Source organism: Mirounga leonina, unplaced genomic scaffold (genome assembly GCF_011800145.1).
Source record: "Mirounga leonina isolate KUSES-001 unplaced genomic scaffold, KU_Mleo_1.0 Mir_481, whole genome shotgun sequence".
Classification (NCBI taxonomy): Eukaryota; Metazoa; Chordata; class Mammalia; order Carnivora; family Phocidae; genus Mirounga; species Mirounga leonina.
Genome location: NW_023270773.1, coordinates 732,008 through 752,288, shown reverse-complemented (window position 1 = coordinate 752,288; position 20,281 = coordinate 732,008). Strand labels below are relative to the sequence as shown.

General features: G+C 47.1%; 1 protein-coding gene across 5 annotated transcripts in view; it reads left to right on the top strand.

The window, feature by feature from the left end:
• Positions 1 to 20,281, top strand: part of LOC117999779 (guanine nucleotide-binding protein subunit beta-like protein 1) — a 62,017-nt gene that overhangs the window by 12,793 nt on the left and 28,943 nt on the right. For all 5 annotated transcript variants that reach the window (XM_034989132.1, XM_034989131.1, XM_034989130.1 and 2 more), the window contains 2 exons: positions 15,666 to 15,811; positions 16,304 to 16,429. In XM_034989132.1, coding sequence (XP_034845023.1) covers positions 15,687 to 15,811; positions 16,304 to 16,429 — 251 coding nt within the window. In that variant the 5' untranslated portion in view covers positions 15,666 to 15,686. The remainder of the gene's footprint in view (positions 1 to 15,665; positions 15,812 to 16,303; positions 16,430 to 20,281) is intronic.

Genomic DNA, 20,281 nt, shown 5'->3' with positions numbered 1-20,281 from the left:
GAATCTCAAGCAGGCTTCATGCCCAGTGCAGAGCTTGATTTCACAACCCTGATCATGACCTGAGCCGAAATCAAGAGTCAAGATGCTTAACCGACTGAGCCACCCAGGTGCCCTGTAGTCTGGGCTCTCTGGAAGGGACTGTGCCCTTGGCCTTACTTATGGCAGGACCACCCCTCTGGGGCCTGGGCATCACTCACAGGGCTGCCCCCACCCCTGGCTTGAGTGATGAGCCATGCTGTAGATGGGACACTGACCCCCAGGGGCCTCAGCGATAGGGTGAAGACTTGGAACAGTGTTGTCCTAAGTTGTAGGCTGGTTTCTGATGCCTGTATGTGTACCTGCTGACTTCCCTGGGACTCCCTGCATTTCAAAGACCATGGAGGGCAGTGGTCAGACCTCCATTCCCCTGGTGGGAAGCAGGAGCCCTGGGAAGTTTCCCAGTGACCTGGCCTGGACCGCCCAGGTCGCTGTGTCTGTGATGTGGCTTCGAAGGGCCAGTTCTGGGACTCTTGCTGTAGTCTGTCCTGACCACAAAGGCAGGAGGGTGATGAAGCAGTACTCAGGACAGGACTGTCCAGAGAGCGTCTTTCCGGTTTCAGGTGTAGCCTGGGAGGCACAAAGTAAGTGGGTCTCTGTTCCTGCCAGCCTGGAGGACCAGCCACTTCAGAGGCTTCCCACTAGGATGGCTGTATACTTTAAGGAGAGAATGAGCTGGTCTGGCTGGTGGAGAGCAGTCTTGTTAGATCAGCATTCTGCCTTTCCCTGGCATGCTGCTCTGCTTCTGGAAGTGACCATGGTGGTGATGATGATGATGGTAAAAATCATCAGCTAGTTTGCTTAGCTATTAGGGGCACTATTGATGAATTTAAGTCTACTTCTGTGAGGGCAAAAATAGGATGGTGAATTATTTTAAATGGGATAAGCCCTTAAAAATTGGCATTAAATCTGTTTAAAGTCACCTAAGTAGAATTAGAAATTGTCTCTAAGCCAGAAAAGTCTAAACAGGAAACTGGGTTTTCATAATGTGTTAGCAGTAACTCCAACTGACTGTAGCTTGAGAAAAAAATAGCACAATATTGTCTAATATATTTTATTTGAAAAACAGCATCCCAGAAAATGGCCAAGAGAGCAGTGGCCCAGTGCGTTAACTTGTGCACAGAAGCGTGCTTGAGCCCTTTTCTCTTCTCATTAACGTCTTATGTGATTAGCATTGTACGGTTGTCTCAGTCGTGAACCAACACTGGTACATCATTACTGACTTAAGTCCATATTTATTCAGATTTCTTGAGTTTTTACCTAATGTCCCCCTTCTGTCCCAGGATGCCATCCAGGGCATCACATTACATTTAGTTGTCAGGTGTCCTTAGTCTCCTCTGGGCTGTGAGGAGACTAAGGCTTCCCCTATTTGTATAGCCTTGACAGTTTTATGGGGTACCAGTCAGGTCTTTTGTAGAATGTTCCTCAGCTAGGATATGTCACGTGTTTTTCTCATGATTAGACTGGGGCTGTGGGTTTCCGGGAGCCAGCCCTCAAAGACAAAGCACCATCTCATCACATATTAATGGTACATGCTGTCAAAATGACATTACTGCCTTGGTCACCTGGATGAGGTAGTGGTTGTCAGGTTTCCTCTCTGTGAAGTTAGTCTTTTCTTTCCCTTTCAGACTGTCCTCTTAGGAAGGAAATCAGTATGGGCAGCCCCTCACGAGGGGTGGAAGTTCTGCTGTACATCATTGAGGGCTGAGTATCTACACAAATTATTTGGAATTTTCCTGCATGCAAGACTTGTCTACTCTCCCCCATTTATTTATTTCTTCAATCATTTTATTATATCAGTATGAACTCATGAATACCTTATTAATATGATCATTACTATGAAATGTACTTAGAGTGAGTACTTAACACCTGTCTACAACAGCACCACCACAGTCCCAACATAGAAACTGATCCATTACCTCAGAACTTTCCTCCTGCTCCCCCTTGGTGGTCAGCCTCTCCTTCCACCCCTGACCCCCAGCCACTGCCCACCTGTGCTCTCTACCTAGTTGGGCCGGAATGCCATATAACTAGGCTCATATTGTGTGTAACCTTTCACTCACCATAATTCTCTGGAGATCCATCCATGTTGCATTTTTCAATAGTTAGTTCCTTATTATTGCTCAAGAGTATTCCATTCACCTGTGGATGTTCATTTGGGGCAATGTGAACAGAATTGCTGTACACATTCATGTATAGGTTTTTGTTTGCACATCTATTTTCATTTGTCTAGAATAAATATCTAGGGGTAGGATTGCCAGGCAATATGATACATGTATATTTCATTCAATAAGAAACTACCCAACTGTTTTCCAGAATGCTTGTACCATTTTGCATTCTTACGAACAGTGTATGAGAATTCTGTGCTCCACGTTTCCATCACCAAAACTTGGATTTATTCTTTTTTTTTTTTAAGCCATTCTAATATTTGTGTTCAGTTCCATTTCATTTAAACTGTCAAGCTTATGTGCACTGAGTTGTTTATAGCATTTCCTTAATGTTTGTTGTGTCTCGAGTGATAATCCTTCTTTCATGAGGATTGTTTGTTTCTTCTCCCTTTTTTTTGTAGTTCTTTGTCTAGAGATTTATCAATTTTATGAATCTTTCTAAAGAACCAATCTTGTTTTGTTGATATTCTTTATTGCTTTACTATTCTCTATTTCATTTGTTTCTGCTCTATCCTTATCATTTCCTTCCTTTAGCTTGCTTTGGGGCTTATTTTGCACCTCTTTTTCTAGTTTTTTAAGGTGCAGACTACATCATTGATTTGAGACCTTTCTTTTTCTAATGTAGGCATTTTTTTTTTTTTTTAAGTAATCTCTACACCCAGCATGGGGCTTGAACTCATGACCCTGAGATCCAAGAGTCTTATGCCCTACTGACTGAGCCAGCCAGGTACCCTGAATGTAGGCATTTAATGCTGTGTGTTTTCCTCCATGCCTCCCTTTAGCTGCATCCTACAAATTTTGATTATTTTGTTTTTCATTTTTATTAAGTGCAAAATATTTTCTGATTTCTCTTGGGATTACTTACCTCTTTGACCATTTGAGTATTTCAAAGTATATTGTTCATTTTCCAAATATTTGGAGACTTGCCAGTTACCTTTCCATTATTGATTTCCAGGTTAATTCCATAACGTTAGTGAACATATTTTGTATGCTTTTGTTTCTTCTTCATTTTTTAAGGTTTTGTTTTATGACCCAGGATATGGTCTATCTTGATGAATATTCCATGTGCATTTGAGAAGAATGTGTTCTTTTCTGTTGGGTAGAGTATTCGCTTAATGTCAACGAAGTCAAGTAGGTAGATAGTATTAGGATTCTGTATGACTTTTTGGCCACTTATTCAACTAATTACTAAGGAGGAGTTTAAGTCTTAGCTATAATTATGTATTTGTTTATTTCTGCTTTCAGTTCCGTCAGTTTTTCCTTCATGACTTTTGAAGTTCTGTTGTTAGCTGAATATATATTTAAGACTCTTATGTCTTTTTGATGAATTGATACATTTTTTTATTTTGTATCTTTCTTATCCCTGGTAATATTCCTTTCTCTGAGGTCTACTTTCTGTGACATTAACATATCCTTTCCAGCCAACTTTCTTTTATTGTATGTATAGTAATTCTTTTTCATCTTTTTACTTTTAATCTGTGTTTTTATATTTAAAGTGAGTTTCTGCCAGATAACTTACATTTGGGCCTTTTTAAAAAAAAATAGGTTATAATTGTTAGATCTGATAATTAACATGTTGAGAGCATTTACATTTATTATAATCATTGATATGATTCTATTTTGGTCTACCATTTTGTTGTTTTCTCTTTTTCCTCTGATTTTTTTGGTTCCTCTCTCTCCTCTTTCCTGTCTTCTTTTGATTTATTTAAATATTTTCAAATGCTGTGTTTAAATTTTTCTATTGGCTTTTCAGCTATATCTCTTTGTATTATATGTTTTTAATGGTTCCTCTAGAGATTGCAGTGTACGTTCTCAACCTTTCACAGTTTTCTTAGGGTTAATATTATTTTTCATTTCAAGTAAAATATAGAAGCCTTACAATCATATAGGTCCCCTTACCCTCCTGACTTCATGTGATAGCTGTTGTATTGAAAACCCTACCAGACAGTGTTATCGTTTTAACAATATACGTGTTCACTTAAGAGGTGAACATTGTCTTTTATATTTACCTGGATATTTACTATTTCTCTTCCTCTGCCTTCTTGAAGTTCCACATTCCCTTCTGAGTATCATTATTTTTGAGCTGTAGAACCTACTTTAGTATTTCCTTTAGGCCACATCTGCTGGCAAGAAAGTCTCTTAGTTTTCCTTCATCTGAGAATGTCTATTTTTGCCTTCATTCCCAAAAGAGAATTTACTGGATATAGAGTTTTTTTCTTTCAATACTTTAAAGATGTTCCACTGTCTGCTGGTTTCCATAGTTTCTGATGAGAAATCCACATTAATTCAGATTATTATTTCCCTATGTATGTGTCATCATTGTCCAGATTTTTTTCTTTATTATTTTTCAGCAGTTTAATTGTGATGTGTTTGTTTGTTTTTAAAGATTTTATTCATTTATTTGACAGAGAGAGACACAGCGAGAGAGGGAACACAAGCAGGGGGAGTGGGAGAGGGAGAAGCAGGCTTTCTGCTGAGCAGAGAGCCTGACACGGGGCTCGATCCCAGGACTCTGGGATCATGACCTGAGCCGAAGGTAGACGCTTAATGACTGAGCCACCCAAGCACTCCTAATTATGATGTGTTTAAATATGGTTTTATCCTGCTTATGGTTCACTGAGTCCTTAAATCTATAAATTTTTGTCTCTTCCCAAATTTGTGAAATTTCAGGCAGTTATTTATTCAAGTAATTTTCCTGCTCCATTTCTTTCTCTTCTTCTCAGACTCCAGTTACACGACCTCAGACCTTTTACTGTTATTCCACAAGTCCCTGATGTTCTAATCATTTATTTTAATTTTTTTCTTTCTGATTTTATATTAGATAATTTCTGTTGACCAATCTTCATGTTCATTGGCTCTTTCCTTTATCATCTCCCATTCCATTATTGAATTTTTTTTTGTTTTGGATATTGTATTACTCAGTTTTGAAATTTCCTTTTTAAAAAAATTAACTTATGTTTCTCTGCTGAGAGCTTTCCTTCTGTTCATTTCAAGTATGTTTACCTTTGCCTCATGGAGCATAATTATAAAAGTTGCTTTAGAATCCTTATCTGAGGGGTGCCTGGGTGGCTCAGTCATTAAGCGTCTGCCTTTGGCTCGGGTCATGATCCCAGGGTCCTGGGATCGAGCCCCACATCGGGCTCCCCACTCAGCAGGAAGCCTGCTTCTCCCTCTCCCACTCCCCCTGCTTGTGTTCCCTCTCTCGCTGTATCTCTCTCTGTCAAATAAATAAAATCTTAAAAAAAAAAAAAAAAGAATCCTTATCTGATATCCCCAACATCTGAATAGTCTCAAGGTTGGCATCTATAGGGTGACTTTTCCCTTGAGAACTGCTCTCATTTTCTGGTTCTTGGTATGTTGAATAATTTTGTATTATTTCCCAGACATATCCTAGTTGAGTGTTACTTGGGGTCCTCTGGAGAATGTTGAATTTTGTATTAGCAGGCAGTCAACCCAGTTAGAATTGCCACACAAGTTCTGTCTTGCCCTTTGTGGGCTATGGTTTTAATCTCTTTTCAGTTTTCAACGCTTTTGAGAGGCTCCTTTGGGTCTATCCCAGGCTTATAAAACTCAGTAGTGAGCGTGGGACTTTTATGGGTTCATTCACAGAATTAAGAAACCTTTTTCTTTAGCTCTTTCCTCTCTGCAATTCTCCCGTTAACTCCACACACTCATTCCAGCAGGATCCCCTTTTCTTGGTTCCTCTGGCCAAAAAGACAGAGGTTTCTCTCAGAGCCACTTCTCCCACACAGTTCTGTGTCTAGGGCCCATTCTTGGGGCAGTGCTCAGAGAGAAGAGAAAAAAAAAAACCATCAGGAATTTCCTCTCACATTCTTTAGACTTTTTCTCTGTAAAGTTGTGCAGAAACTAGTCTAAGTTTTAGCCACTGCTGCCTTGCAGCTATGCAAGCTGGGCCTACCCCAAGGCAATGCCCCAAGATATACTAATAAAAATGGGAAACTCATTCCCATACAGGTCACTTCTCCAAGGTTTTGCTTGCCTCCAAAATCTGCCTGTTATTGTTCACTTTTCAGAGTTTTTAGGTAATTGGTTTTTATATTTTGTCTAGAGTTTTTAGTTGCAGTCAGCCAGAGAGAGAGAGAGAGGCTATAGTGAACTTATTTCATCCTGGGCAGATCCAGAAGCCTGTCAATGTAGTTTTAAATTACATTTCTCCATGAGTCATGTTAAGCATCTTTTTATACGTTTAAGGGCCATTTTCATTTTTTGTGACTGTGAATTCATGTCTTTTGCCCATTTTCTGTTTGGTCTTTAGACTTTCCTTAATTTTGAAGATTTCTGTATATTCTAAAGTTATTAGAATTTTATCTCTTTTGACATGCAAAAGTTTAAAAATGTCTTAGGTATTTTATCTTCTAATTGGTATTGTGAATGGAGGTTTCTCTAACAGGTTGTTGTTTGTGCATATGGAAGCTATTAAGTTCTCTTTGTTAGTCCCCCACCCTGCTACATTACTAATTTTTTTTTTAATGCTTGAATTTGATTTATTATTGATTATCTAAGGCTCTCATGTATATCATCATGTCATCTGGAAAATAATTTAATGTTTTATTTTCCAAGTCATATGCCTTCAGTTGATTTTTCTTATTTAATTGCATTGGCTTAGACCTCCAGTACAGTTTTGAATAGTAGTATAGATATTGGGTATTCTGATCTTAGAGGAAATACCTCTGATATTTCTTCATAAAGTAATGTGTTGACCTTAGAAGGAGGGGTGTGTGTGTGTGTGTGTGTGTGAGTATTTTAATAATTTTAAGAAACCCATCAGTTTCTCTTTGGTTAGTTGGGGTTTGTTTTGTTTGATTTTGTTTTAAGATTTTATTTATTTATTTTGAGAGAGTGAGAGAGAGACAGCACGAGTGAGGGGGAGGGGCAGAGGGAGAGGGAGAAGCAGATTCCCCACTGAGCAGGGAGCCAGGTTAAGTGTTTTAATAAAAACCTAGGTGCCCTGGTTAAGTGTTTTAATAAAAAGTGGGTATCGAGAGGGGCACCTGGGTGGCTTAGCCAGTTAAGCATCTGCCTTCAGCTCAGGTCATGAGCCCAGGGTCCTGGGATTCAACCCTGGGTTGGGCTCCCTGTTCAGTCGGGAGCCTGCTTCTCCCACTCCCTCTGCCGCTCCCCTGGCTAATGCTCTCTCGCTCTCTCTGTCAAATAAATAAATAAAATCTTAAAAAAAAGGGTATTGAGGGGCAACTGGGTGGCTCAGTCGGTTAAGCATCCAACTCTTGATTTTAGCTCAGGTCATGAACTCAAGGTTGTAAGATTGAGCCCCGTGTTGGGCCCCATGCTGGGCATGGAGCCTGCTTAAGAATCTCTCTTTTCTGTCTCCCTCTACCCCTCCCCTCCCCTCTAAAAAAAAAAAATGGGTATTGAATGTTGTCAAAAGTTTGTTTGTGTTTTTTTTTGGCATCTATGGAGATAAATTATATGACTTTTCTCCATAGATTTATTAATATGGTGTATGACATTAATGGATTTCCTAATTAAACTGACCTTATGGGCGCCTGGTTGGCTCAGTTGGTTAAATGTCTGCCTTCGGCTCAGGTCATGAGGGTCCTGTGTTGGGCTCCCTGCTCAGTAGGGAGCCTGCTTCTCCCTCTCCCTCTGCCCACCCCTCTTGCTCTCTCTCACTCACGTCTCTCTCTCTCACACAAACATGCTCTCTCTCTCAAATAAATAAATAAAATCTTAAGAAAAAAAAAAAACAACTACCCTTGCATTCCAAGGATAAATTCCACTTGGTCATCATGTATTATTTCTTTAATTTGATGTTGTATTTTGTTTGCTTAATATTTTATTTACTATTTTTTATATGATATTCATAAGTGATTCTGGTCTCTACTTTCCATCTGGTCAAAGCTTTAAATATATGTCATGAATTCTGGCTTGTAGTGTTTTTCATTGTCGTTTTTAAAATTTGTGGATGAAAAACATAATAATAAAATAAAATTTGTGGATTAAGTACTTCCCCTTTCACCTAAAATTTGTTGTTTAATAAATGGTTTTAATTTTTAGTTGGGAGGACACTTTAGTTTTTATTTTGTTAATTTCTGATTTAACTGCACTGTGGTCATTGTATATGTTTATAATATTTCCTTATGGAACTTACTGATGTTTTCTTTGTGACCCAGTATATAATTTTTACACATGTTCACATGCACTTGAGAAGAAGGTGTCATCTCTGTTATCAGAGTGTAAAGTTCCATGTGGATCCATAATATTTACCCCATGGAGTCTTCTATTTCCTTACTATTATTATCCACTTGACTTGTACTGAGAGCAGTAGTCTATCATGTTCTCCAATTATTGGTGAGTTTTTTCTGTGATCCCTTGAATTTCCTGTAGTTTCTGTTTTATAAAGGTGGTGTTTCTGTCATTTAAGACATAGGTATTCAAAACAATCATATATTCATTGTGAATTGCAGCTTTCAGTATTGCAAAGTGTGTGGGTTTGTTAATTCTAATACTTTTTGGCTAGAATTCAACTTTGTTGACATCTGTATTTCACTGCTCTTTTATTGTTTCTATTTGTCTGAAATACCTTTGTCCATCTCTAGTTTTAGCCTTTTGGAATCACTTTAACGTTTTTTTTTTTTAAAAAGATTTATTTATTTATTTTAGAGAGAGAGAGAGCATGAGTGGGGGGGGGTGCACCGAGGGAGAGGGAAAGAAGTCCCAAGTAGACTCTGCGCTGAGCACAGAGCCCGACATGGGGCTCAATCTCAGGACCCCGAGACCACAACCTGAGCCCAAACCAATCAGACACATAACTGACTGCACCACCCAGGCGCGCCCCCCCCTTTTCATATTAACTTTATATTTTAAGTATTCTGTGTATGGTCTTTCATCAGATATATGTGTCATGAATATTTTCTCCCGTCTACAGCCTCATTTTTTACATCCTTAATGTCTCTTAATGAGAATTATGATTTTGAGTTTCATCCATGTGAGACTGGAGTTTATACATTTTCAGTTTTGTGGAATATCCTATTATATGAATGTTTTATTCTTTTCTACAGTTGATGGTCATTTGGGTTGTTTCTAGTTTTTATTAGCATGCATAATATTGCTATAACATTCTTGTACAAATTTCTTCTTGTACAGATATGAGAATTTCTGTAAGGTATTTATCTAATAAAGGGGTTGCTGCATCATAAGGTGTGTGAACTAGTCCCAGATTGTGTTCCAAAGTGATTTTTTCAATTTATGCTCCCTCTAGCATGGTAAAGGGTTCAAGTTGTCCCACATTGTAGTCAACATTTGACAGATTGTTTAATCTTTTGCTAATTTGCTAGGAGTGTAATTATATCACATTGTGGTTTTGACAGCCATTTCCAAGATTATTAATTAGGTTAAATACCTTTTCATATGTGTATTCGTCATTTATGTTTCTTGTGATATATCTGTTCAAATCTTTTGTTTATTTTCCTTTTTGGTGTTTGCTTTCTTATTGTATTGATCTGTATGTTGTTTATTCTGGATATGAGTCCAGGGTGGGTTTGTCTTCCTCCCCCTCCTCTAGAATGCTTTTATAATTTCAAGCTTACAGAAAAGTTGCAAGTATAGCATAGTAAATACTTATATATTCTTCACTTATGTTCTTCAGTTGTTAGCATTTTGCCACATTTGCTTTACCTTTACATATCTACTATATGTAGATAGAGATTGAAATTTCTTTTTCTGAAACATTTGAAAACTGTACAGACATCATGACATTTCACCCCTAAAACACTGTAGCCTGTGAATAAGGGCATTTTTCTAGGCAAAATACCATTATCCTGCCCAATAAAATTAACAATAATTTCATATTTTAAAAAATATGTATTTAGAGAGAGAGTGAGCATGAGCAGGCGGAGGGGCAGAGGGAGAGGGGGAGAGAGAATCCCAAGCCTACTCTGCACTGATGCCGGGATCCCGACCTGAGCTGAAATCAAGAGTCGGATGCTCAACTGACTGAGCCACCCAGGTGCCCCACAATAATTCCATATTATCTACAGTCCATATTCAGAAATTCCCCAGTTGTCCCCCCCCACTTTTTGATCCAATCAAGGTTCATGTGTTAGATCTGGTCACAATGCCTCTTTAGTCTCTCAATTTAGAACCCTCACCCTGCTTTTTGCTCTTGTTTTTTCTCTTGATCTTGACTTTTTGATAAGTCTGAGCTAGTTGCCTTGTCCAGTATCCTGTAATCTGGATGTGTCTGATTGTTTTCAGCAAGTTGTTGGCACAGATGTACAAGGATGGTGCCGTGTTTTCTGGCCTCACCTCAGGAGATAAGTGATGCCAGTTTGTTTACTATTGGCGGTGCCAGCTTCAATCTCATGGTGAAGGTGGTGACAGCCAGATGTCTCCATCATTAAGGAACATTCTCCTTCGGTGATCAGTCAATAATCTGTAGTGTAATACCTTGGCACAGTGCAAATCTCCTGTTTCCCAACAGCCTTTCACCCGGTTGGGTCCTTTTTCAAATCTGAGTGGTGATTTTTATGATCTCTTGCTCTCCAATTGTGATTTTACTGCCCTCTTTTTATTTCTTTAAAAGCATTAAACATCTTGGGGCGCCTGGGTGGCTCAGTTGGTTGAGCGACTGCCTTCGGCTCAGGTCATGATCCTGGAGTCCTGGGATCGAGTCCCGCATCGGGCTCCCTGCTTGGCAGGGAGTCTGCTTCTCCCTCTGACCCTCCTCCCTCTCATGCTCTCTGTCTCTCATTCTCTCTCTCTCAAATAAATAAATAAAATCTTTAAAAAAAATAATAAAAGCATTAAACATCTTTATTTTATATGCCTGAATGCTTTGCACTCTAGGGGTCTAGTTCTGCCTTTTGTTGTTTCTCATGGCTCTCATTCATGGTGCCATGTTTCCTTTTTTGTTTCTAAGAGTTTTGACTACTTGCATTTCATAGGGCTTTATCGGTGAATTCATTCAGGCCTGCGTTGAACATGGGCTCCTATGAGAGACATTCACAGACTGAAGTTTTGGAGACCTCCTAAGGTGGTGTAAATTAGGACTAAAGCCCGAAGGCTGGCATCATGCGGGCACCTCTGGGTGTAGGTGTACTTCTGGTTCAGTCTAACACTGAGCATTTAGTCTTGTGGGGTCTCATCTTTATGGAGATGCTCCTATGAGATTGTCCACTTTGGGAGGGCCCTAAACTTTGTCTTTCATAGACTCAGAGGCCTTGCTTAAGAACCAGAATTCTAGGTCACTAATGTAGCAGATGGCCTTAGGGCAGGTGCCAACTGGGGGCTCCGTAGACCTCACTACATTTGACTTCCACTTAGTGTTTGTTCTCTGAAGGTTCTAGACTTTTTTTTTTTTTTTTTTTTTTGACAGCTTAGTGATGTACTGAAGATTTTCGGTCTTTATTTTAGTTGTTTTGTGGGCATCTATCCTGCTACAAAGTGGTGCCTCCCTAGTCTGTGCTGGTTATGGAATTCTTAGGTGCCTTATGGGGCTGCTGGAAACCATTCTGTGCTCTTGTGGGGCTCACTTATGGAGGGCGGGGAGGGCGGGGCCAGTACCTCATGGGGCCCCGCTCCCCAGCCCTGGAGGTACTCGCAGCATCCCGTGCAGCCTGTCCTTGCACTCCCAGACATAGGCAGTCAGTGAGGCAGGACCCAGTGGGCTGGAGCTGGCAGGAAGAGTGCTTGGCTGACTCTGGTTGTGGCTTCCCCGCTTTGGCTCACTTCTCAGTGCTCCTTGTTGATTCCAAGCTTCTTTAAGGACCAGTGGTCCTGTTGCGGTAAAAGGAAAGGGTTCTGTGACTGAGTGCACGGTGGGTGCTCAGGGCTGACTCATGGGTCAGGCTGTGGTCTCTGGGTACCAGCTTCTCCCTTGGCCCTGCCTCCTCTGCGTTTGCCAGTCTTTGGTGGTTTGCCTGCCTTCCCCATGAGGGGCACCCTTGGGGCCCATGGCTGCCCTGCCTGCCTCAGGTGTGTGTGGCTTGGTGGGAGGGTGAGAGCCAGCTGTAGCCTGGTCCCAGCCACCCATGTGCCTTCCCACAGGGGACCCTGCTTGCCTGCTGCTCCTCATGCCAGGAGGAGAGCTCCAGGCCCCTCTCTGTGGGGATGACCCTGAGGCCTGCCAGGCTGCTGCTTCTGAGGCAGGACGCAGGGGGGCACTGTCGTCCTCCATCCAGAGGCCGAGGGCCTGAGGGGCTTTCGGGGTTCAAGCATCAGTTGGAAAGGCTGTCAGGGTTGCGCAAATTTTGTCAGATTGTCCTTCTTTTTAATTTTGAAAAGAATGTGTCTCTCTTTGACATCTCGAAGAGCAGGCAGAATCCGAAGTTGTGCTCGGTGGATTGAGTTTCATGTTCCTTTGCCCTCTGGGAGGAAAAGACGAGTGACAGAACAGGGAAACGAGGCAGCGGCGGGCGGCTGGTACCTTGCACTGGTGTTGCACAAGGGGCTGCGGCCTCCGCTCCGGGCGGCCCACTGCCAGGGGAGATAGGATAACGCAATTATTCTCAATTAGATTAATAAAGAATAATTAGATGTCATAAATCAAGTAATCATACGATATTGTCATGGGAAAAATATGTAGCTAGAATTAATTAGTTTTCAAATAAAGCGTTTATTTTAATTGCTTGAAATGATGGAGCCCTTAATTGCCAGTGCATCATTTTGGCCTGAACATTTTGGTTGTTGTAACAACGTGACGGGTTTGTTCCCTGCGGTTCTGGGGAAACAATAGAGGAGAACTTGATTTCATCACCTCAGACCGAGCCTTGTGCTAGTGAGGTTCTGGAAACTCCCATCAGGCCGCAGGCAAGTGCCAAGTGTGGGCTGTGCTTCGGCTGGTGCTGCCCAAGGCCCCCATGCTGCCTGTGCGTGTGTGTGTGTGTGTGCATGCATGTGCGTGCGTGTGTATGCATGTGCGTGCCCTCTGTCCGTGTGCGCATGCGTGTGCATGAACGCCGCGTGTGCGCGCGTCAGCACCGCACCGTGGGAGGCTGTGCGGAAGTGGTCTGTAGGGCTCCGAGGCCCAGACCGTGGGAGTGGGATGCCCCCCGCTCCCCAGCCCTGGAGACCGGGGCTTTTCTGATGGGTTGAGGTGCTTTAGCGGGGTTCTGCATTCTTGGGTTTCTCCAGATCTGGGGCCCTGGAGCTGACCAGCTGTTCTGATAGCACAGACAGCCAGTAGCTTCGGAGGGCCCTATAGCTGATCCTCTGAATTTTGTTCCAAGCCTGCCTGCCGGAGGGCAGCCTTGCAGGGTTCACAGCCCCGGCTGAGCAGTGTCTCCTGGCCGCTCACCTGTCCCAGGCCAGAGCAGGGGCCATGGGTCATGGAGCAGTATGGAGTCAGGTCTCTGTGCACAGGAGGCCGTCCTTGTGTCTGGGAAGAGTCAGTTGGTTTTTAGCGAAAGGTGAGAGAGGCTTTTACAGTAAAAACCCTAAAAAAAGAAAGAAACAAACAGGGACTTGGCCATTTGTAAGCTCCATTCCCAGGGACCCCTTCCTTCTCTTTGAAACCCCTCGACAGAGGCGGGATCAAGCAGTAGAGCGGCTGCCTATGATCTCTCACCAGTAAATGTGAGCATCTGCCCCTTCCTGGCCCTAGCCCTGCAGTGCCTGCTTTGGGTCGTTAGGATCTCAGCCCCAACCCCACTTCCAGCCCTCACGTGGGCCAGGCCTCAGCTAGCCTGGTGCTGGCAGTGGCCTTCTGCCGGGTCTCTGCAGCATTTCCCTGACTCTGGTGGTCTCCAGAGTCTCAGGTCACTGCCTGTCCCTGTTCCCTCCCACCCCCCGCCCTGCTATCTAGGTGACTCAGAGCCCCCTGGCTTACAAGGCCCCAGCTGCCTTGACAGTGGCATTTCTCAGGTGCTTTGAACCTTTCACTCTAGTGAAGCTACTCCGGGCTCTCTTCTGAAGAGAGAGAGAAGGAAAGGGTCTGGGATGGTTTCAACGAGGGGAGGTACAGGGCTTCCCGGTTGAGAGTGTGGCTGAAACGGTGCCTGGACTGGTCTCCTGCTGGAGAAACCCACGCCTCTCCTGCCTCTGCGCCTGCCTGTCTCGGCCTCAGCACTCCTTCTGCGTGGGCCTCCGTGCTTGGCCTGGAACCCCCTCCAACCTCTGGCATCAGCCAAGGCTCCCTCCTGGAAGAATGCTATCTTCTCTGCTCCTGTTCTTTGCCCTGCCCAGTTCCTCTGGTGGCTGTGGCTCCCTCAGTGGCCGGGCAGCCTCCTCCCTGCTCTGTGTCCAGGCTGGAGAGGGGCAGGTGGGGAAGGGCCTCAGAGCCCAGCAGGAGAGGCCCTCCTGATGAAGTTGCTGCAGCTCCCCAGCAGTCTGCTCCTGGCCTTTCCCTCTGTACCCTCAGCCTGGCCTGGGACCTGCAGGGTGACAGATGTGCCCCCGTGGTCATTGGAGCAGGTCACTTCTGGTCTGGCAACCATCCCTGTCCCGTTGCTGGGGTGGGCTCAGTGAGGACACTGGGAGGCTTCTCCTTTCAGGTGGGTGGCCCCACAGGGCCAGTGATTTGAGGAAGGGTCACTCATCTGTGATATCAGTCCTCCTGGGGAGTGGCAAGGTAACTCAGTCCCTGCCCCTTGCCCACACACTAGTGCACCGGCCTCTCTGCCTCTTGGTGGCAGCGTGCAGACTTCAGGCCTGAGTCTGAGGGGCCTGGGGTAGCTCACCAGACCATCCCCTGCCTCCTGTTTCTCCAACAGTAAGTGTGGTGTTGCCTTCTCTAAGGGTGGAGGAACAGGCCCTCAGGACCCAGCAGGTGGTGTTTGCAGCACATGTGAGAGAGAGCCTCCTCTTCATCTTTGGGTCCTGCTCGCTCTTCCAGCCCCCAGGGACCCCGCACACCTCTTGTCTGTCCATTGGTTCATCCCTTCAGTATGCACTTGCTGAGCAGCTGCTTTGTGCCTGATGCCAGTGGCCAGGCCTGTGGTCTGGGGGGAGCAGGCCAGTGTGGGCCCTGTTCCCCGAGCTTGCTACAGGGCCAGAGTGGACAGCATGTCCTGGCATGTCATTGCTCCCCTGCAGGGAGGAGAGGAGATGGGCATCAGGAGGGAGGAAGGAGGCTGAATTTGCAGTACTCAGCCAGGCCCAGAGGCAGGACAGGCACCCAGGGTGTGTGGAAAGCCCAGGCGAGGAGAAGGCAAACCGAGTGAGGAGGAGTCACTCCACCTGCTGCTGCGGCCAGTGGGATTCAGGGAGTCAGAGGGTATAGCTGGTGGGTGGACAGCAAGCCCTGGAGGCCAGGGGTGGGCTCTACGCAGGGCGCTGAAGGTGAGAGTGACCTCAGAAGGGTGTGGGCGCCACTGTGCCTACCCAGAGATGGTGCAGGTTGGGGCCACGGTGATGCCATTTGGGTGTAGAGGCCAATAGGCAGGATGGAAGACAGGCTGAAGGGGGTGGGTAGCATCCAGGGAGGCTCCGACTGCCTTCCTGAAGGATGACAGTGGGTCACTCACACCCTTCCTTGGTCCCCAGGTGACTGCACCCCCACCCAGTATGGCAGCCTCCCCGCTCCCACCGCCAGACCCCCAGTTTGTCCTCCGAGGTACCCAGTCGGCGGTGCATGCGCTGCATTTCTTCGGAGGAGCCCAAGGACAGGGGCGCCCACTCCTCCTCTCAGGGTGAGTAGCTACGACCCCAACCCAACCCCGGGGGTTAGCCCAGGGTGAATTTAGGGGGCGGTGGGCTAGCAATGAGCCCGGGGCTCATTTGGGGATCCTAGTGACGGGCTCAGGCTGCCCATCACTCGGGCGGGCACACTGACTTTTCAGAACCCACTCGACAAGCTGTCCCTTGGGCCTGGCCCCCTCGGAGGAGGCAGGGAGCACGCCCTGATAGACACCATCCGGTTTACAGTGTCAGCGGCAGCCCCCTGTCCCTCTGCCTGAGGTGTCCTCAGAGGCTCCTGAGGGCCCTCTGCCCGCCATCCCTGGAAAAGGAGCACTGTGCCACTTTTACCCGTAGTTCACATGGACAGCCGTCACCTCCACGAAAAGCCCCCGAATGAAATGCCCGGTCCACTGCTGTGGGGTTGCCAGGCCAGCCCTGCAGAGCATGCTGGGAATGTTCTCTGACACCTCTGCCTGAGCCGGTGCTTGCGCTTGTCAGAACAGGTCCCTGAGCGGGCTGGTGCACATCTGGAGCCTGCAGACGCGGAGGGCGGTTGCTACGCTGGACGGCCATGGGGGCCAGTGTGTGACCTGGCTGCAGACACTGCCCCAGGGGCACCGGCTCCTCAGGTGGGTCTTTTTTTTTTTAAGATTTTATTTATTCACTTGAGACACAGAGATACAGAGGGAGAGAGCATGAGCAGGGAGAGAGGCAGAGGGAGAGGGAGAAGCAGGCTCCCCTCTGAGCCAGGAGCCTGATGTGGGGCTCGATCCCAGGACCCTGGGATCATGACCTGAGCTGAAGGCAGACGCTTAACCATCTGAGCCACCCAGGCGCCCCTCCTCAGGTGGGTCTTGGTGGCAGCGAGCCAAGAGGGGCGAAGAGCTTGCCACTGGAGGCTCTCGGGGTCTCCCCCAGCTGCCGGGGCAGCCCCTCCCCATGGCAGAGCAGTGTGATCTCTGCCCTTGGCCCGTCCGGAGGCCATGTCCGGGGACACTGGGTGCCCGGCACTGCAGCCTCTGTGACCACTGCTCTGTCCAGGCGGGTGCCCACCGAGAAAAGCCTGAAGAACGCACAAAACAACTCCGTCTGCAGCCCCACACGCCACCTGTGGCCTGAGTAGAGCCCTCCCTGGCCCGCCAGGGCTCTCCAGTGGCAAGAGCTAGGCGTCCATGGCTGAGCTCAGGGCTTCTCCTTAAAGGAGCCTCAGCTTCCCTCCTGGGGACCCCAGGGCTCTGGTGTTGCAACACCTGCTCTGATGGACGGGTGGCTCCCTTCCCATGAGGTGGCAAGGACTGGTCACCAGGGTGGTGCAGAGCCTGCGCCTAAAGCCCACCCACTGATTGGGCTTGTGCTCCAGACCCCGAGTGCAGCCACCCCCCGGGGCACCGGCTGGGCCACACAGGTGCCCGGGTCCATGGCATTTGGGCTGACTGGTGCAGGGAGAGCAGGAGATGGTGAGAGCAAGGTGGGGGTCTGGCACCCCTGACAGAGGATGCTGCACGTGCCAAGCCACGGCGGACCCAGCTGTGAGCGGCTGTGAGCAGAGCCCAGAGGGGTCTGGCACTGCCACCATGGCCTTGTAGAGGTGCCAGGCTGGGGACGCCAGGCGAGAGGTGGGCCAGGAGGCAGCAGGAAGGGGCAGATGGGTGGGAGAATGAGTTTCTGTCTACCAAGTTTAAGTGAAACTTTCCTGAAAGCCCTGCAAGGCAGGTCTGTCTTCCTGCTGTGGACTCGGAGCCTGGACATCTAGGCACCATGGTTCCCGATCCCCAAAGGACGAGGCCTGTCAGGGACCCACCCTTCTTCAAAGCACTTTTGTGCTAGACATGCCGCTCCCACCACCCTGAAGGTGGCTCGCAGGTGATCAAAGGACCAGAGGTATCCAGGAGGGCGGTGGCCCTGGACACGTGTGCTTGCAGAGCCCCAAACTGGCCCCCTTCTCCCCCAAATGGTGTGGAAGGCCCTCCCTATGGTTGTGGATTTTCCCTGATGTTTAGAATAGAGGTTGCATCCAAATACCCCACTAAACCGCTTGCACTGGGGGCTGCTCTTTGTAAACATTCCTCCTGAGTTCTCAGCCAAAAGGTCTTGGGCCCTTTGGTGCCTCCTGCCCCTCCAGGGCCCAGATGCCCTGGGCTGTTCTCAGGGAACTCCCAGCCCTGCGGTCTGCTCCTCAGAGAGCTGGCCTGACGTGTGGGGAGGCAAGCGGCAAGGGCAACCGGTGAATGAATGTTTGCTGGGCCTCCCCTTTCCAAGCTGGATGCCACTGTGGTAGCCCTGCTGCAGGCAGGGGCCCGTGGGTCAGGAGGTCTGCGGCGCAGACCGTGCAGGGACTTGGAATGCCCAGGTGCGTTTACGTTGCACTAGAGGCTGTGCGCCCAGCTGTGTTTGGAAGCCAGGTCTCTGCAAAGTGGCCCTTGAGAAAGGAAGGTACGCTTTCATGTCAAGGGGAGGCTGGAGGACAGAAAGCTGGGAGTCAGGCTGAGCCTTAGGCGCCGCCCTCATGCCCGAGGGCACACCTGTGTCCAGTGACAGCCACCCAGGTGCTGTGTTTTATTGTGGCCTGTAGCCCCCTTGCAGAAAAGTGCACGGACCAAGTTTACAGACTGTTGTATTATCAGAGTGAGCACCTGGGTAACCACTCCAAGTCAGGAGGCAGAACACTGATGTCTGCTCCGTTCTTGTCCCCAGGAGGCAGCCCCCTGCACCTCGTTCTTGCCTTACGACTTGGAATGTGCATCTCCAAAAAGCATAGACTTGTTAGGTCTGGTTTTTTTCTTACTTAAAAAAAAGGGGCCATGCAGAACAGCTTCCTTTGTACGTGACTTCTTCCACTCAGCTGTACTTTGTGAGGTCCACGATGGTGTGTGTAGCCATAGGGCATTGTGTGGGATTTTTCTGTGTGGTATTCCACTGGATGTGTATGTATACCCAAATTATTTCTAATTCTACCTTCAGTGGAGATCTGGGTTGTCCACCTGGGGCTGAGAAGCTTAAGAAGACCCCCGTCTGGGTCTCCGGGTGCCTGGTGCACACGTGTCTGCAGGTTGGACCCTGGACCCAGAGGTGGGGCGTCTGGGCCACAGGGTGTGCACACGTTGGGCAGCTCAGAGGGTGCCAGGCTGTCCCCAGTGCGAGTGCCCCCCCACCCTGCACTGCTCTCTGGGGCCTGGGCACTTCTGGGTGCAGCCTCATTTGCACTTTCCTGACCACTTAATGAGCCAGCCCTCTTCTGCGTTTGTTATCCCCTGGGATAAAGTCTCCCTTCAATCCACATTTCTCTATCGGATTGACTACCTTTTTCTTATTGAGTTACAGGAGTTCTTTTTATATTCTAGAAATGGCTGATATTTTTATATCACCAGGTACTGCTCCCACAAAGTGGCTTATCGTTCTCACTCCTTAAGGATGTGTTAATGAGCAGAAGTTAGCCATTTAAATGGGGTCAGGTCTGCCATCTTTCCCTTTTGGCTGGTGCTTCTGTGTCGTGTGAAGGAGTCCCAGCCACAGGTCGTCAAGACCTTCCTGATCTCCCAGGGGCTTCAGTCTTGTTCCTTTTGAGCCCACACTGCATCTGGAATTGACTGTTGGTGAGGAGGAGCGTTCTTTGTTTCTGTATGGATACCCAGTGGTCCCGTCCTCCCTGCTCTCATTTCCCCTCCAAGTTCAGGGATGTGGGCAGCTGAGGAAGTGGACAGTAGGGGGTGGCTTCCAGGCAGAGGTGTCGGAGCAGCGTGCCCAGCGGCCAGAGAACCAGGGTGATGGGGCGAGGTCTCAGAGGCAGCTGGGGAGGTTGGGAGATTGGCTGCTTCATGCAAGCAAGTTTGTCGGTGGAGCGTGGCAGTAAATATCTTGAGGAAGATGGGAGGCAGGTTTGTCCCAGTCAGAGAATAGAGTCACAAACCTGAGAAGGAGGAAGGAGAGGAAGAAGCCTTGGGGGCATCAGCATGAACTTGTGAGGTGTTGAAAATATATACACAAAGGTATACAGAAATACTTGTGTATGTGTGTTTGCATGTGTGAGTGTGTGTGTGTGAAGCTTGTGTGTGTGAGTGAGGAGTGTGTGTGTATAGGGTATGTTTGCATGTGTGAGGTGTGTGTGAAGTATGTGAGTGTGAATGTGTGCATGAGGTGTTTGTGTGTCTGAGGTATGTTTGTGTGTGTGACTGTGTGTGTGAGGTGTGTTTGTGTGTGAGTGAGCTGTGTGTATGTGAGGTGTGTTTGTGTGTGTGTGAGGGAGGTGTGTTTGTGTGTGTGACTGAGCTGTGTTTGAGCTGTATGAGGTGTGTTTGCATGTGTGTGTGTGAGAGAGGTGTGTTTGTGTGTGTGACTGTGTGTGAGGTGTGTTTGTGAGTGAGCTGTGTATGTGAGGTGTGTTTGCGTGTGTGTGTGAGAGAGGTGCATTTGTGTGTGTGTGTGTGAGGTGTGTTTGTGTGTGTGTGAGGGAGGTGTGTTTGTGTGTGTGACTGTGTGAGCTG